Source organism: Morchella importuna (genome assembly GCF_003444635.1).
Source record: "Morchella importuna strain M04M26 chromosome Unknown Morimp01GS076, whole genome shotgun sequence".
In the NCBI taxonomy this organism is placed as follows: Eukaryota; Fungi; Ascomycota; class Pezizomycetes; order Pezizales; family Morchellaceae; genus Morchella; species Morchella importuna.
This window is the reverse complement of record NW_025763472.1, coordinates 72734-91926: the sequence shown is the minus strand read 5'-3', so window position 1 is coordinate 91926 and position 19193 is coordinate 72734. Positions and strand designations below refer to the sequence as shown.

Genomic DNA, 19193 nt, shown 5'->3' with positions numbered 1-19193 from the left:
GGGAGATAGTGCTAGGGCGAGGAATAGCCTTAGGAGACCACTAGATGGCCTGGTAAGCCCTCGGGAGAGAGCGTGAGAGGTGACTCGCTCCAGTAATCGAGTGGTAATAAGTGGGAGGCTCGGTAAGCCTTCCAAAAGGCTTTCTAGTAGGCTGGGACAACCCCTTGAGGTTTCGCGATACTACACTGGATGAAGAAACCCGTTCGGGGAGCTGTAGGCAAGAATCGCGCCCCAGAGGATCTCTAGAGATTCGGTGCAGTGATATCGAGCCTCCCGGAGCGTTTGAAAGGCTCAGGAGGCCATCGTAGCGGCGTTGCGAGGCGTCGAGAGAGTAACCGGATATGATGAATGCAAGCTCCGGAGAGTGCCGAGGGGGCGTGCTTGAGCGTCGCGAGAGCCTCCTGAGCATTAGCGAAGGCCCGGGAGGCCTCCGAACGGGCCAACCGCCTCCAGAGAATTAAAGTTGGTGGGGTGTCTCCCAAGCCTCCGGTGTCTCCTGAAGACGTGCACGGGTTGCTGATGTAGAGAATCACCGAGCACTCAGAGCTTCACTCTGGCTGGCATTCTAATCATTGGCGAGGCATAGACTCGTCGGTCATTACTCCCATGAATAGATCATCTTCCTAGTGCTCAGAATGTAGTTACTCTGACAGCTGGCAGCTAACCACACTGCCGGTACTTGCATGTCACTATGCAACTGGCTTCTAACAATAGCTCTCAGCATGTAACCGGGCCCTGTGTGTACTCATACACCAGACAGTTGAAATGGCTCCATTACACTACTTTAATACAAGCCCAATCATTCCGAACTGCCCTTTTCCTGAACAAAGCCTCTCCAGTGCATCGTATGTTATGTATCTCATAGCTATCACTCTTTTGGAACACTGATACTGGCACCTGCAGGCATTTGAAATACCTCACTGGGTAGTCAAGAAGGCTCAATAACCCTCCTTCTTCCCGTTGTAGTCCCTGACCATATTCCGATACAGCCCTGGCAAGTGTATTCCTGTTCATCTTGATAATGTCTGCGATATCAGATAACCGGGTCACCGAATTGTCCGGCGTCGTCATCTTAGATTTCTGTGGTGCATCTCCGTCCAGCAATCGCTCACTGCCTCCTCTTTGTTGGTCTTCACTTTTGAAAATCTCCAATAGGTCTCTCAAGCTTTCTCGATGGCTCGGCAGGCCCTCAGAATGCTCGGGCAGGGAGAAAACAATATGTTTCAAGTTCAACACTCTCATCTCCATCACCATACGCCTTGGGTGGTAATCAAGAATCTGGACCATGGTATCTACCTTATTCGAAGCAGTGTAGGCAATCTTAATTTGCTGCCCATGAGCCAACTCACTGACATCCGTTGAAAACATGGGTATATTTCCGAATCGCTCCACATGCTCTCTAAAGTGTGATAATAGATGCATTTTAAGGAAATTAAAATAGGACCCCTTGTAACGGAGCCATTTCAACTATCTGGTGTATGAGTACACACAGGGCCCGGTTACATACTGAGAGTTATTGTTAGAAGCCAGTTGCACAGTGACATGCAAGTACCGGCAGTGTGGGTAGCTACCAGCTGTCAGAACAACTACATTCTGAGCGCTAGGAAGAGGATCTTTTCATTGGAGTAATGACTGACGAGTCTATGCCTCGCCAATGACTAGAATGCCAGCCAGAGAGAAGCTCTGAGCGCTCGGCGATCCTCTATATCCTCTGAGCATGACAAGTCCGCCGGTGGTGGCAGGGACCTTGCCTGGCAAAGTCTACAATAAGCGATGAGTTCTACAGCAATAATTAAGCTTACACCTGGGCGGCAGCTCATTCATGCAGGTCCTGGTTGTGTGACAATCAAGACTGCAGGTGTTACAAATGCTTTGACTAGGGTGGTTGCTCTCGGAACCGGAAGTGTAACGGGGGCAGCCGATCTATGTATCGCTAGAATCCAATAGAATAGATGCGGCCGTGCAAGATAGAAATCAGGTGCAGATTTATTCAAAGATACTATCGCTAGAACTCAATAATCTTTAAGGGCTCTGCTACCGATAATGGTCTGCTCGAAGATGAGGATCAGGTCAGTTGGGCGGGAATGATCCTGAGTACTTATACTCCAAAGGATTCTATTCTCTGCTCCTACTTCCTTACTAAGTTCCGGTGCTGCCTCCTAGTGGAAGGGAAGCAATACCATCGCTACCCCGCTTCTCTCTAAGCGTCAGCGAGTGCTTCCGATTCCGAAGGCAACCACCCTTAGTCAAAGCCTTTGTAACACCTGCAGCCTTTGTTGCCACACAACTAGGGGCCTGCATGAATGAGCCCCCGCTCAGGTGTAAGCTTAATCATTGCTGTAGAGCTTCCGCTTATTGTAGACTTCCCAGGCATAGTCTCTTCCACTGCTGGCGGACTTCCAATGCTCAGAGGATGTGGAGGATCGCTGAGCACTCAGAGCTTCACTCTGGCTAGCCTTCTAATCATTGGCGAGGCACAGACTCGTCAGTCATTGCTCCCATGAGTAGATCCTCTTCCTAGCGCTCAGAATGTAGTTACTCTGACAGTTGGTAGCTAACCACACTGCCGGTACTTGCATGTCACTGTGCAACTGGCTTCTAACAATAACTCTCAGCATGTAACCGGGCCCTGTGTGTACTCATACACCAGACAGTTGAAATGGCTCCGTTACACTACTCCCCTCTTCCAGGATCTTGGTCTCCGAGATCTATAATCTGTATCTATTTATCTATGCAATACTATATGACAAGGAAAATTCCTTTGGTGTGGAAGGGGACGAGAATGTTAAAGGAAATGCTACTGGCCTAGAGCCCTCTTATCTCTGGGCTTCTTAGGGTACCTCATATGGAAATCCCGGAGGGCTTCTTCAGCACTCTTCCTGAGATGTTCCCAGGGTTCCCATGTAGCGTCCTCATTCTCATATCCTTCCCACAGCACCAGGTATTCCACCCTTCTCCTCTTCTTATTGACTCGGCTATCAGCTACTTCCCGGACGATCCAGTTTTGTTCTCCTGTAATCTCCTCAGGTTCCGGTGGGGGAACTCTTCTCTCAGGATCTATTGGTGCTCTATAGGGTTCTAGGAGAGAGACATGGAAGACAGGGTGGATTCCCATTTGCGGGGGAAGAGAGAGCTTGTAGGCACGGGTACCAATAGCTTCTAAGACCTTGAAGGGTCCCATCTTCTTCTGATCCAATTTTCCCAATGGCCGCTTTGTTTGCACATTGCGCCGGTCTAACATAACTTCATCTCCAGGCTTGATTTCAGGGGGTGCCAGGGCATGTGCATCATACCACCGGGCCATCCTTAGTCTAGCCTTTCCCAAGCTTGCATTCATAGCCTGCCAGATAGATTCCCATTGAGAGACCATGACCTCGCTTGCTGGATTGTTCCATTCAACACCTTCCTTTGGGGCCGGCCAGTTGGTTCTGGGTTCATATCCATAGTTGGCAAAGAACGCCGATACTTTGGTAGACTCAGAGACCGCCGAGTTGTATGCATACTCTGCCAAAGGCAAGAGGTCTGCCCAGTCATCCTGTTGATATGAACAATAACTCCGCAAGTAATGCTCCAGGGTCTGGTTAACTCTTTCTGTTTGGCCGTCCGTTTGGGGATGGAAAGAAGTGGACATCTTCAGCTTCAAATTGAGGAGGCTCATGAGAGATTGCCAAAAATGAGAAATGAACCTGCTATCTCTGTCCGAGACTATGTCATCAGGTAACCCATGGAGTCTCCAGACTTCCTTCAAGAACAACTTAGCCAAATCTTCCGTTTTGTTGAGTGTAGGAAGTGGGATGTAATGTGCCATCTTTGAGAAGCGGTCCACTATTACCCAGATCTTTGTAAACCCATTGGATTCCGGTAATCCCACAATAAAGTCCATAGAGATGGAAGTCCATGGCCGATAAGGTATCTCCAGTGGTTGGAGCATACCGAACTTCTTATGTCTTGAGGTCTTATTCCTCTGGCAGCTGTCGCAGCTCCGGACATATTCCTCAACATCTTTATCCATGTTGGGCCAAAAGAAGTTGTTTTTTACCCGCTCTAATGTCTTGAACTGACCGAAATGGCCCGCCACTTTAGAGTCATGGGTATCGGTCAGGATATCCATCTGGAGCTTCTTGTCTTTGGGAATATACCATCGATTCTTGTAGAAGATGAGGCCGTCCTTGACAGACAAGTTCTGGTCCAAGTTTGGTTTCCTTTCAACCAGGGAGCGGTGCAGTACCTGCCAGATTCCATCCTCTTTAGCTGCCATACATAGGCGCTCTAAGAATGTGTTCTGCAATTGATTCACCCTGACAGCCGCTAGCTTAACAGGATCCAAAACCAATTGACCTGGCCTAAAAAACATCTGTGGCTCCGGCCGCAAGGTTTCACTCCCCTCTTCAGGGCGGTGATCCCAACGCCTTGATAGCACATCAGGTTTGCCATTCCTTTCTCCCGGTCTGTAGACAACTTTGAAATTGTAGCCTGCTAGGTCTTCAGACCATCTAGCTTGCCGCCTAGTGAGAACCTTGGTAGAGTTGAAGTACTCTAAATTCTTGTGGTCTGTGAAAACCGTGATCTCCAACTCGCAACTCTTGAGCATATGCTCCCATTCCCGGAAAGATGCTACAATAGCTCCCATTTCCTTATCATGAATGTCATAGTTGATCTCAGCCGGGGAGAACTTCTTAGAATAGAAAGCTACCGGGTGTAGTTTCCCATCTTCCCCATACTGAGAGAGCACCGCTCCTTTGGGAAAGTCACTGGCATCAGTTTCGACCACAGTTCTTCTGCTAGGGTCAAAATGGAGAAGGATTGGAGCGCTTGTGAATATCCTCTTGAGTTCCTCAAATGCTTGTTCACAGGCTGCGGTCCAATACCATTTCTTGTCATTTTGCAAGAGGTCGGTCAATGGTTTGCAAACTTTACTGAAGCCTTCAATAAAGCGGCGATAGAAGTTTGCAAATCCCAGGAAACCTTGCACTCCCTTAATATTTCGGGGTACTGGCCATTCCTGAACCGCCTCTACCTTGTCCTCTGACATAGATACTCCCTTTTCCGAGATGTGATAGCCAAGATATTCTACTTCTCGGACATGGAAGGATGTCTTGCTGATGGAGGCACACAGTTTTGCTTCTCTGAGCTTCTGTAGAACCTTCTCAACCAGCCTTTCATGCTCTTCCTCAGTCTCTGAGTAGATGAGGATGTCGTCGATATAGACAACCACTCCTTCATCCAGTAGTTCCCTTAGCACATCATTGATCATTGCCTGGAAGGCGGAAGGGGCGTTGCATAGACCGAATGGCATCACATTGTACTGATACAGTCCATAGCGGGTTCGGAAAGCGGTTTTCCACTCATGACCTTCTGCTATCCTGATCAAGTTGAAGCCATTCTTCAGGTCTATCTTTGTGAAGATCTTGGCTTTGAACAACCTATCCCTGAGCTCACTCATGATAGGCAGCGGATACTTGTCCTTGACAGTGACCTTGTTCAACCCTCTGTAATCAACACAAATTCGCCATGTCCCATCCTTCTTAGGTATGAACAATATGGGCGCCGCTGCTGGGCTGCTAGATCTAGAGATCTTTCCTAAAGACAACTCTTTGTCCAGGTACTCTCGGAGGGCTTTCAGCTCTGGAGCGGAACATGGGTATAGTGGGCCAAATGGGGGGGCGGTACCAGGCAAGAGGTTGATCTTCAGGTCATTTCGGGAGTGTGGAGGCAGCTCCTGTATCTTCTCTTGACTGAATACGTCGGCCCATTCCCTATAGCGAAGAAGTATCCTTTCAGAGATATCTCCTCCATCCTCATCATGCCATACTGAAGCGGCCAGTTGATACACTACATATTCTTCTTCCATCAGTTGGTATGAAGAGATGAGTTCAAACTTGATCGCTGCTGGGAGACAGTTCTGCTTGCAGTAGTTACTTCGCCAGCTTATGGTATTGAGTTCCCAATTGATATCCGGGTTGTGCTTCCTTGCCCATGCAATTGGCAGGTAACCTGATATTCCTTCTTCCAAAGTAGCCACTTCCCATCGGAGTGTCTCCTTATGATCTCCCATGTTCATGTGGACTGGCTGAGTGTAATACTCTCCTCCGCCCATCATGACATCTCCTTGAGCATCATACATTGTCAGAGGTTGATCTCGCCGCACTAAGGGAACTCCATGCTCCCTGACAAAACTCTGGTTGAGGATTGCTCCTGTACAACCGGTGTCAAAGAGGAATGTCCCTTGGGCGTCTTCAACTTTGTTCTTGACCGTCCATGACAGTTCTGCTTTCAGTATTGGCCTCTTGCCATGTACTGGTAAGGATGGAAGCTTCTGTTCCATTCTTCTTCGCTTCTGTGCGGGTTCTGGGCTTGATTCTCTTTGTCTTTTCTCCATTGCTAATAGCTGCGGGCACTACTAAGATCAAAAGATCCTTTGGTTCTATTCCCAAGCAATAATATAGCAAGTGTATTGTGTGGAAGTCTGGTAGCGGGCTGGAAGTGTCTTGTAGCAAATGTAACTTTGGCAGAGCACTTACAGACCAGCTGTTTCGGGTCATAAACCCATCCTCAGAGTGCTTGGAAACAATCAAATAGGCGAAAAACACAAAAATTTATTCAAGAGAAACAAAGAAATCGAGACCCAAAAGAAAACTAGTAAACATAGACTCTAAACAGACATTTCTACCAGATGATTTCATTGTCCGAGTCTTGCTCAGGCTGAAAGACGAAATCTTCTGTCACCTCTGGGAGTACAACAAGTGGTTCCTCTGCTACAACCGCAGCCACTTTAGCTTTCTTCTGAGGATTGGTCTTGCCATTTCCTCGTTTCCGCTTTTGTACCCTCACTGCTGCCACTCGGACTACAGTAGGTTCCCTGGACCAACAGTCGGTTCATTTGTGTCTGGACTTGCCGCACTATTGCACAAGTCAGTCTATGTACTCTACCAATAGGGAGTACCGGAAGGTCATACCTTCAAGCATACTTCTGCTTTCCTTCTTTCTTCTAGGATATCCCCCGGGATACCCTTCAGCTCCACCGCTTTGTCCTTGGAACTGGTTTCCTTCTGAGGTTTGGAGGAGCTTGCAGCTTCTCTCTTCCTCTTGGGATGCCGTTCCTTCTCAGCAGGGGGATCTCTCTTGGTCCTGGCGGGTGCTTTCTCAGCGGCTACCGTCTGGTACCTCTCATGGGTGTGTCCTAGCTCTCTTAGAGCAGCTATCCGCTCCATCAAGGACTTGGGCTTGGGGGTAAAGAGAGCCCAACTCATGCCTAGGTCCGGAAGGAGGGAACTAAGGATCTTATCATCCACTAACTGACCCTCGTAGCCAGTCTTCCACATCAGCTGAATAATGCTATTCAGGAAGGAGTCTATTCCTCCCTTGGCTGTGTGGGTAAGGGTATTCCATTGGGCTACCGCATCATCCCTAGAGATGGCTTCACCAAAGGCTGCTCTGAGAGCATCCACAAAGGAATCCCAGCGCTTCCATCTCTCATCCAACACCACAGGCATCCCAGCTACCCGGTTGGCAGAAGCTTGGTCGATAGAGTTGTGGTAAGCTTCATACCACTTGACCGGAGCATCTCCTTCCATCAGGTTGCCAGCATATCGGATCCTGACCTCTTCAGAGGTAAAGGACTGGCCCTCAATGGAGAAGACGTTCTCACATTGCCGGATGAAGGTCTCCACGTTGTCTGCTTTGCCATTGAACTTGGCCGGAGGGGGTGCTTTGGGTTCTCGGGCCCTAGAGGCAGCGGAGGGGTGTGAGGGGGCCGGAGGTCTCATGAACTGTGCCATGGAGGCCAGGAGTTCTTTCTGTTGCCTCTCCAACTTCTTCCTGAGGTACCTTCGCCATCCTCTCCTGTCACCATCCTCAGGCTCCGAGTCTGAACTGTCTGAGTCCCCTCCTGGGTTGGGAGCGCCGCCAACTGGGGGGACAATTCCATCTCCTCCACCATTACCCGCTGGTTCTGGGTTCTGGTTTTCTCCACCAGGGTTTCCTTCTGGCTGGAGGTTCCTCCTAGGTGACTCCGGGGGTGGTGAGCCTCTGTGGGATTCTGGGGATAACCCCTGGCGAACCCAGGCTGGAGGGAGCCCGGAGGGACCACTCCTGACCGGTGTCTGGGAGTAGTAATCGTCGTCTCCTATAGGTTGTCGGGGGGGCCTTGCTAGGCCGCCTGCCAACGGGCTCGATGGGGCTCTCTGAGGAGGTAAAGGTGAGCCTCCAATGGCCGCTGGCATCATCAGGGGAAGTGTCCTCTGCCTGATAGACCTGACTGGAAACGCTGCAAAGGGGTTCACCCTTTGGTGGAAGTGTAACGGCAATATTGTATCTCGACTAAGACGATAGATTGGATCGTGTGGAGGAGCGGTTGCGCAAATGAATGAGGATTGGTAATGAGGTTTCTGTTATGTTCTTTCGGTTTCCGTTACGCGAGGTATTAGTCATCAACGGACTAGGAGCTGGATATATAAAGGGGCGTTGTCTTGTGTCTTTTCATGTTTCTCTTCCTTTCCTTTTCTCTTCACGGAACTTCTTGTATTTACTCCACGAATACTACTTTTGTTTTACACCTCGTCATAGGGCTTAACTAGTTAGTCATACTAGGCAGAGCCACTCCATAGTCCACAGTCTCGAATACCTATTGCTACGTCTTCGCCTCGGTTGTATTCCTTGGCATCATAGTCCCTACGTCCATAGACCCCCGTTACACCAAGTTCCGTCCTCTATTGCCAACCAATACAACACCATAGTCTACCATGTCGGCACATCTCCCTATTGATTATCAACAGCTAAGCGATGCCCTTCAGACCTTCTTTCAAGAACATCCAGAGGTAGATGGCAATGTTGGAATAGAAGCCTACGCACTTCTTCAACGAGCACAACATGGCCTTGCTCAGTATGCAACGGACTTACAGGAGGTGGAGAGGGAGGCTGGAAATGCAAGGGAAATGTTCGAACGAGATCTAGCCGCTGCCAGGGCCCACCGAGTCGCTGTTGAGGTGGTTGCCCCTGATGAAGAACCAATCGGAGAGGATAATGCCCCACCGGTACCTCCAGTTCCACCTGTTCCAGTGGTCACCCAACGGTCGGAAAAACTCCCAGACCCTGAATTATTTAAGGGAGATCGCGATCGAGAAAGACTACACCTATTCAAGCAACAGATGAAAATCAAGCTATTGGGAAATGCCGACCGCTTTCCCACACTACAGTCCAAGTTATCCTATGCATTCAGTCGACTGGAGGGCGTCGCCGCCAATCAGTTTTTACAATATGTCGGAGAAGAAGGCATCGCTTTGCCTTCTATGTTACGGTTTTATGAAATTTTGGATACTGCTTTCGGGGACCCAGATCGAATGCGTACGGCTAGGAGGAACCTTAGGAACATCCGTCAACGAAACCGAACCTTTGCTGATTACTTCGCCGAATTCCAACGGTATGCTGCCGAGTCAGGGATGGATGAAGTCTCTAGGATTGAGGCTTTGATGGAAGGCATTAATGCGGAGCTCGATGAATCAATGATACACCATGAAACTCCTGTGACGGTAGATGCATGCGCAATGCTTTTGCAACGGTTGGACAATCGTCGTCGAGCGGCAGAAGCTAAACGAGGAAGTAAAAAGCCTTGGAATGCTACTGCTGCCCCAACCCCTCGTCCCTCATCAGCGAATCCTGTGCCTACCCCTCGCGCGGCCGCCCCAGCTGTCAATGCACCTACTCCTGAGAACCATCCCTCGTTTCGCCCGGGAGGTGATGTACCAATGGATCTGTCCGGGGGACGTCGTCGCCCCACCCCTACTGAAAGAAACGCCCGCTTAGCTGAGGGCCGATGTTTCTATTGCGGAGGAGTCGGACACATGGTTAGGGATTGCCCCCAAGCGAGGGCAACTGGAAATCAACCAAGGAGACCGGTGATGAGAGGAGCAGCATTGAGGGTAGAGGAAAATGATGGAAGCGATAGCGAGTCGGCAAAAGATTTGTCCCTGCACTAAGTGGCTTAGCACAGGGACCATTTAAGGATTTTTCTGAAATGCATATTTCTGGTTTTTCGGTATCTGAGGAGGAAATGGATGGGAACCAATTTGTAGTAACTTGTTCGATTTCACAGAATAAAAATACTTTCGTACCCACCTACGCCCTTATTGATACCGGAGCCTCAGGATATGCTTTCATCGATGAATCTTTTGCACGCCACAACAATCTCACCATGACCCACTTAAAATACCACGCCACGTAGACGTTATAGACGGCAGACCTATCAAATCAGGAAAAATTACTCATATTATCGATGTCTCGCTAGATATTCATGGCCATCGAGAAACTGCATCATGTTTCGTGACAAAGTTGGGACACTATCCGATCGTGATGGGGATACCTTGGATGCGACGCCATGATGTTACAATTCGACCAAAGGAAAATTTACTTATTTTCGACTCCCAAAGCTGCTGTCAACATTGTTCGCTTAGTGGAACTGCAATTACAGTTCATGGTATATCAATTCCCCTACCTGAAACTCATACCGTTACCGTCTCAACAATCGAAAAAACTACCATCGATATTAAACGACTGATACCGAAGGAGTTCCACCGTTATATCCACATGTTCGAAGAATATGACGCTTCAACACTTCCGCCACATCGACCATTCCATGATATGAAGATAATATTGGAAGAAGGCAAGCAACCACCATGGGGACCAATATATGCCCTATCTCAAGTGGAGTTGAAGGCACTCTGGGATTACCTTCAGGAGAACCTACCTAAGGGAATTATCCGCCATAGTGAGTCGCCAGCAGGAGCGCCTATACTATTTGTCAAAAAAGCCGATGGGACTCTTCGTCTATGTGTTGACTATCGAGGCCTCAACGCAATTACGATTAAGAATCGTTATCCATTACCGTTACTGAAGGAAACCTTAGCCAAACTGTCGAAAGCAAAATATTATACTAAGTTGGATTTACGTTGGGGATATAACCAGATCAGGATAGCGGAAGGAGATGAATGGAAAACGGCGTTCCGAACTCGATATGGACACTTTGAATATACGGTAATGCCTTTTGGACTAGCGAATGCTCCGGCTACTTTCCAACATTGGATCAATGATATCTTACGCCCCTATCTAGACCAATTTGTGACGGCCTATCTAGATGATATTCTCATCTATTCCGAAACACTTGCAGAGCATAAAGATCACATTCAAAAAGTTCTAAAGATACTCAATGAAAACCATGTCCATCTCAAACCCGAAAAATGCGAATTTATGGTTCAAGAAACGAAGTATCTCGGCCTAATCCTCACCCCAAACGGCAACAGAATGGATCCAAAGAAAGTTATTGATGTTCTAGAATGGTCGACACCGACAAACCTTCATGATGTTCAAGTATTTTTGGGGTTTGCAAATTTTTATCGACGGTTTATTTTGGGATATTCGAAGATTGTCGCCCCGCTTACAGCCCTAACAAAGAAAAATGTTAAATTCGAATGGACGGATGAAAGGGAGGAAGCATTTCAAACCCTAAAGAAGATGTTCACAACAGCACCTATACTAGTTCATTTCGACCCAGATCGAAAAATTGTGGTGGAAACCGATGCATCCGACTATGTTTCAGCAGGAATCCTATCACAACGTGATGATGAGGGAGTTTTACATCCGGTGGCTTTCTTTTCCAAGAAACATTCCCCTGCGGAATGTAACTATGAAATCTACGATAAGGAACTTCTAGCGATTGTGCGATGTTTTGAAGAATGGCGACATCATCTGGAGGGAGCACAATTCCCTATTGAGGTTCTTAGTGATCACCGAAATCTGGAATATTTCATGACGACAAAATTGTTAAATCGCCGACAAGCTCGTTGGTCTGAATTTCTTTCACGTTTTGATTTCGTCATACAATTTCGACCGGGAAAACAAGGAGCAAAACCGGATGCATTAACTAGAAGGTCAGGTGACCTACCTAAAGAAGGGGATGAACGGTTGACGCATCAGAGCCAAGTGGTTCTGAAGAGAAAAAATTTGGATGCAAAGCTAAGTTTGTTCGCGGGTTCTTTATCAAATGAATCCGCTGAAGGAATGTCCACTGTGGAGGAGTTATTTTCAAAAGCTTACCAAGTTGATAGTTTCCCAAACAAAATCCTCGCGATGCTTCGGAGCGACGTTCGCCATTCTAATGAAATCTCACTTGCCGAATGTACGGAAGATAATAACGGTCGGCTACTTTATCGAGGCGCACTCTATGTCCCAAATGATAACGACCTCCGGCTGAGGCTCCTACAAGAATATCATGATAAACCATCAGCAGGCCATCCGGGTAGAGCAAAGACATTGGAACTCTTAAGTCGGGAGTATTATTGGCCACAAATGCGAAAGTATGTCGATCGATATGTGAGGAACTGCAATGTGTGTACCCGTAGCAAGGCACCACGCAATGCGCCTTATGGAGTACTTCGCCCAATGCCGATACCCGATGGACCATGGACAGATGTTTCGATGGATTTTGTTACTGACCTCCCTGAGAGTGATGGATATACTGCGATCCTAGTTGTTGTTGATAGACTAACTAAAATGCGACATCTGATACCAACGACTAAAGAGGTGGATTCGAAGGAAGTAGCGAGACTGTATATCGATAATGTGTGGAAGCTACATGGACTACCTGATACTATCGTGTCAGACAGAGGAACACAATTTGTTGCGGAATTTTGGAAGTCACTTTGCAAACGCCTGGAAATATCCCCACGATTCTCCACTGCTTTCCACCCTCAGACCGATGGGCAAACTGAAAGGATCAATGCCGTAATGGAACAGTATCTTCGAACTTATGTTTCTTATCAACAAGATGATTGGGTCCGACTATTGGCAATGGCTGAGTTCGCAGCAAATAATCATGTGTCGGAAACAACAAAGGTCTCCCCTTTCTATGCCAATTCGGGAAGAAATCCACGGATGACTTTTGGCTCCTTGGAACATGGCAAAACGACAGCGGAAGATCAGGCCAATAGCATTGCAAAAGAAATGAAGGATATGGTGGAATTCCTGAAGAGCGAAATGTTTCGGTCACAAAAGGTACAAGAGGAATCAGCCAATCTAAATCGTTCTCCCGCCCCTCGTTATCGTATCGGAGATAAAGTTTTCTTATCGACGCGCCATGTTTTGACAAAACGACCCTCCAAGAAACTCGACTGGAAACGGATTGGCCCCTACAGTATTAAACGAATCGTCAATTCCTATGCTTACGAACTAGAACTTCCCCGTTCTATGAATATCCATCCAGTATTTCATGTTTCGCTATTGTCACCTGAAGCAGGTAACCCGTTACCTGGACAGAAGCAATCACCACCACCTCCGGTTGAGATAGAAGGAGAAGAAGAATGGGAAGTCGAGGATATTTTGGATTCTAGGAAGCGAAGGGGGAAATTTGAATACTTGGTACAATACAAAGGATACGACGATGCCTCGTGGCAACCGCTGTCGGACCTCGAGCATTCACCTGATATTGTTCAACGATTCCATGAACGCTATCCACGGAAGTCTAAGCCTACCAGGAGGTAGGCCTTAGAGGGGAGCGTGGTCTGTAACGGCAATATTGTATCTCGACTAAGACGATAGATTGGATCGTGTGGAGGAGCGGTTGCGCAAATGAATGAGGATTGGTAATGAGGTTTCTGTTATGTTCTTTCGGTTTCCGTTACGCGAGGTATTAGTCATCAACGGACTAGGAGCTGGATATATAAAGGGGCGTTGTCTTGTGTCTTTTCATGTTTCTCTTCCTTTCCTTTTCTCTTCACGGAACTTCTTGTATTTACTCCACGAATACTACTTTTGTTTTACACCTCGTCATAGGGCTTAACTAGTTAGTCATACTAGGCAGAGCCACTCCATAGTCCACAGTCTCGAATACCTATTGCTACGTCTTCGCCTCGGTTGTATTCCTTGGCATCATAGTCCCTACGTCCATAGACCCCCGTTACAGGAAGGTTCTCAGGGCCGCTCTGGATGAGGCCCTGGAGTTTTGCAGAGGTGCGGGATTGGGGACAGGTGCTGGTGTAGGCATCCTGGCGATGGAGAGCCTTCCTTCATTAATGGCTCTCTGGATGTCTTCCAGGAAGTTAGGGGGCATCGCCGGGTTTGTCCATTCAATGTCCTCCATCTCATCCGCTCCTAAGTCATCTCTCTGAGCATAACTCTGGAGTTGTGCCTGGACTGAGGAGACTTGTTCTTGCATATAGCCGAAGGCGTTCCGGAGCAGGACTGCCTCAGCTTCTTGTCTTTCTTGCACCAAGGCTAGCGCATTGCCGGCCTTGATGACTTCCTGTTGCAGGCTGTGCATCAGGTAGCGCTGCAATTCCGCAAAGAAGTCCTGTAGGGTGACTTCGTCGGTATCTTGCCAGGTGGGCTCACATCCGGGGATGTAGGACTGGAGCGCCGTCCTGGGCTTGTGGATCAACTGTGTCTGTCCCTCTTGGAATTCTAAAGCTGCCGGTTGCCATTCAATCTGAAGAGGCGCTTGGGGAGCCGGGAGGGCGGACATGTTGTGAGAGGAAAGAATAATCTGAAGGTGATTTGAGCACTAAAGATTATCTGTAACGGGGGCAGCCTATCTATGTATCGCTAGAATCCAATAGAACAGATGCGGCCGTGCAAGATAGAAATCAGGTGCAGATTTATTCAAAGATACTATCGCTAGAACTCAATAATCTTTAAGGGCTCTGCTACCGATAATGGTCTACTCGAAGATGAGGATCAGGTCAGTTGGGCGGGAATGATCCTGAGTACTTATACTCCAAAGGATTCTATTCTCTGCTCCTACTTCCTTACTAAGTTCCGGTGCTGCCTCCTAGTGGAAGGGAAGCAATACCATCGCTACCCCGCTTCTCTCTAAGCGTCAGCGAGTGCTTCCGATTCCGAAGGCAACCACCCTTAGTCAAAGCCTTTGTAACACCTGCAGCCTTTGTTGCCACACAACTAGGGGCCTGCATGAATGAGCTGCCGCTCAGGTGTAAGCTTAATCATTGCTGTAGAGCTTCCGCTTATTGTAGACTTCCCAGGCATAGTCTCTTCCACTACTGGCGGACTTCCAATGCTCAGAGGATGTGGAGGATCGCTGAGCACTCAGAGCTTCACTCTGGCTAGCCTTCTAATCATTGGCGAGGCGCAGACTCGTCAGTCATTGCTCCCATGAGTAGATCCTCTTCCTAGCGCTCAGAATGTAGTTACTCTGACAGTTGGTAGCTAACCACACTGCCGGTACTTGCATGTCACTGTGCAACTGGCTTCTAACAATAACTCTCAGCATGTAACCGGGCCCTGTGTGTACTCATACACCAGACAGTTGAAATGGCTCCGTTACAGGAAGCACCCGCTAACGCTTAGAGAGAAGCGGGAGAGCGGTGGTATTGCTTCCCTTCCGCTAGAGGGCATCACTGGAACTTAGTAAGGAAGTAGGAGCAGCGGAATGGAATCCTTTGGAGTATAAGTACTCAGGAGCCTTCCCGCCCAACTATCCGTTTTGCTCCAGTCTTCATGAGAACTATCAAGTATATTCTACTCAGTACCAGAGCCCTTAAAGATTATTGAGTTATTAGCGATAAATCTTTGGGAATAATCTAAACCTGATTTCTATCTTGCACGGCCACATCTTTCTATCGGATTCTAGCGATACGTGGAAAGACTGTCCCTATTACAGGTAGCTACTACGGACCCTTGGGGAGCATTCCAGGGACGTTTACCAGGGCACCTAAAGGCAATATTCAGACTACGTGATATCTTTACTAGAAAGACATATCAACTTTGCTTGGTTGAGCTGCTGGAGGCAAGGGACAGGAGCCTTCCTGAAGGCTTGCATGTACTTCTAAGAGTCGCGAGGCGCTTCAAGTTCCGGCAAAGATTTTGGATAATTAATACTCGTAGCGTTTTTGTAATTGCACATTTGTTCGAATTGGGGCAGGGACAATGGCTGGTAAACACTAGAGTAGATTCAAGAACTTGGAACGAATTCCATATATAAGGTTAATGAGGGCTTAAGGAGCATAAGCAAATGCTTCTGAAGACTGGTTCACTTAAACGATATGTATATACATGTGCAATATAAGATTCAACAAATAAAAAATCCAAGGGCTGGTAAAGGCTCAAGTAAAAGTATTAGGTGTTAGGTTTTGTAACCAGTCGGGCGGCTTGAGAGATCAGGAAGGGCGCGAGGGGCTTTTTGGAAGGCTCGAGGGGTCTGTTTGGAGTAGATTTTGGGTGGTTTAAGGGGCGCGTGAGGCACCTAGAGAGTGGCTAGGTGGGGCTTGAAGAGCGTTTGGGGGGCTCGAGAAGCCTATAGACTTACAAGACGAGTCGGGGCCTTGAGAGAGGTTGAGGGGGCTCAAGAGGCTTTTTGGGAGGCTCGCAGAGCCTGTTGGGGAGTGGTCTAAGAGTATCGAGTGGCTGGGGGGGGTTGTGAGAAGCTCGAGAGACCCGCTGAAATGTCTAGGAAGCCTTTTAGAAGGCTCGAGAGGCCTGATTAAAGAGGAAGCGGGAGAGACTCAAGAGAAGAAATTGAGGCAGAGAGTTCTCCAGAGAGTGCCAGGTTACTCCGGAGGCTCAACGGATTAGGCGAAGTGGTGAGGAAACATGGGAGGGATAGGGAGACTAGTTGTCTTGGTGTCAACCTCTGGTGAAAGGGATAATCCCCCGGAGGCGGATGCTAGCTTGCTGATGAAGCCTGATAAAGGAGGAAGTGGGAGAGACTCAAGAGAAAAAATTCAGGCAGAGAGTTCTCCAGAGAGTGTCAGGTTACTCCAGAGGCTCAACGGATTAGACGAGGTAGTGAGGAGACATGAGAGCCTGAGGGGTAGGGACTCGGAGACTAGTTGTCTTGTCTGTAACGGCAGCGATGTAGTTCGGCTAGGCAATACATTGGAATAGGAAGAGGAGGTATTGCGCAGGGGATCAGGATTTGTAATGGGGGTTTCTATTGTGTTATTTCAGTTTCTGTTATGTGGAGGTATGAGTCATCATCGGACAAGGGTTTTGGATATATAAAGGGGTGTTGTCTCGCGTCAGTTCTTGTTTCCTTTCCTTTCCTTTTGTCCTCACGCAACCTTTGTACCTTATCCCACGAAGATAATCTTGTTCTACGTCCCTTTACAGGGCTCATCTTGATTCCTGATCAGGTTGAACCACCTCATAGTCTATAGTTCCGAATACCTACATACCACGTCATCGCTTCGGTTGTATTCCTTGTCATCATAGTCCATCGCCTATAGTCCCCGTGATATTGTCATCAACCTCTGGAGAAAGGGACAATCCCCCGGAGGTGGATGCTAGTTTGCTGATGTCATCCGAAGCATGGTAGCACCTCTTCTTTCCCCTCATAGGAAATAGTCGCTGTGCCTCCGACTATTGACAGGCAGGCTGCCATTGGCAGCCAGAACAAAGAACCTGGACAAGGGCGCCAGATTTCTATAAAAGAACTCCGTGTTGCCACAGGTTGGCCCCTCATAATTAGCGGATCTTTACGAGTGAGAAGACCCCTTAAAGTTATTAAGTTCCTAGACTTGAAAGTGATCAAACAAAACTAACTCCATCTTCCTTATCGAACGAGTCTCATCATAACTCGTTCGCTCTTTCTATCTATCTACCTGATCGAAGGCACGGTCGTGCCCCATTGTAGCACCCCCGTTACAGTTTGAACCTCAATCAATTTCTTCTTTTGCCCCTCATAGGTCCTGCAGTGTAAAAGGGGACTGTTCTGGCGGTTTAACGCTCCAGAGTTTATATTTGGGGTCAGAAACGTGTTTTTTAACTAAGGAACCAGCAACTCCGGTGCCGGTCACATACTGCTCGCACCGGCCCCGACTGGCCGAGTAGAAGTCGATGGTAGTTGGTAGAGTAGCTTTCATTAAAGAAAAGGGGTATTGAGAGTGTCTACTGGTGTCTTCCTACTCTCTCGTAGCCTTCCGTCAATACTTGGCATGCCCATAACATATTGTTTCAAAATGATTAGAATATATGATTATTTATTGTGAATTTATTTACAAAGAAAATATGAATGAGTTGGTAATTCGCTATTTTACTCTCTGCCAAGTTGAAGTTGAAGTTCTTGCGTCCACAGTCCATTGGTCGCTTGTTCTGCTGGACGGACTGGCTTGGCTAGGAAATAGCTGTTCATGTAGTCCTCATGCAGTCCTTATGCAGTCCAAAATGTCAAGCCAGACTTCCGTCCCTTGACCCGTCGCCTGTACTACCAATTTCATGACGTTTCCGAACAAGATTGCTATTGCATGCCATACAAAAAAAACGTCAAATCCACCTTTTTGTATGTCATGCAATATTGGTCGTGTTCGGAAACGCTATGAAGCTACGAGTAGTTGACTGCAGCCAGACCGCGCTCCTGGCAGTCCCAGTGCCTGCTATTAATGTATTAAATAAAAAAAATTGCCAAGCACCGCAGTCATGAATTATCATTCGTTATGCTACTCGTGCCAAGCCTGGCCCTCCGAATCAAAAACCGCTCCGGACTGCAGGCCGCCACTATCAATACTATCAATCTATCATTTCATTATAGATACTCACTCATAGTTTGACATTTCTCTACTTCTAAGTTAATTTACAAGCATGTACGGCTGTAAGATACTTAAGTTTCTTGTACCCTATAGTCTGAGTATCGATTTCATAGCTCAGAACTGCTATATAATGCACTTATACCCTGTAGAAGCAGGTATCTTGGTAACGCCGACAGACCCCTGAGGTGAATAGGCATAGCACTTAGTTTTTAAGCTAGTTTCGGGGTGTGGCAGTAAATAGGGCTTTCCTGTCACAGGGAAGCATAAGTACATAGATATTCTGCTACAAATAGTAAAAGGTGTATGTGATTGAATTAACCGCAGAGATATTTTTAACAGGCATATCCCTTAATTAGTCACTAATCGATTACCAAAAACAAACTCAACTGAACAAATATCATCTTCAACCTTTAACTTCTAACGCCACCACCCGGACCACCCTCGCATCTCCTAAATACTACAGCAGCAGCAGCCTCGATATTCCAAAATGCATATTATCCGGCCTTCTCCCCGACCCGTACTTCAACTTACACTCACAACTCAGTAAAAGCTATGCAAATATAACCTTCAACAGCATCGCCGCATAAAACCTGCCCGGGCACGCATGCGCCCCACCCCCCCATGCCAAAAACTCCCTCGACGTTCCCGTCAGCTGAAACCTATCAC

At 47.7% G+C, this 19193-nt stretch overlaps 1 protein-coding gene across 1 annotated transcript; it reads right to left on the bottom strand.

The window, feature by feature from the left end:
• Nucleotides 1–13945: 13945 nt before the first annotated feature.
• Nucleotides 13946–14509, bottom strand: LAJ45_11603 (uncharacterized protein; the record flags this gene model as incomplete). Its single annotated transcript, XM_046121086.1, has 1 exon — nucleotides 13946–14509. One exon carries the CDS (start codon nucleotides 14507–14509, stop codon nucleotides 13946–13948), a length of 564 nt encoding a protein of 187 aa, XP_045965739.1.
• Between the last annotated feature and the right edge of the window lie 4684 nt (nucleotides 14510–19193).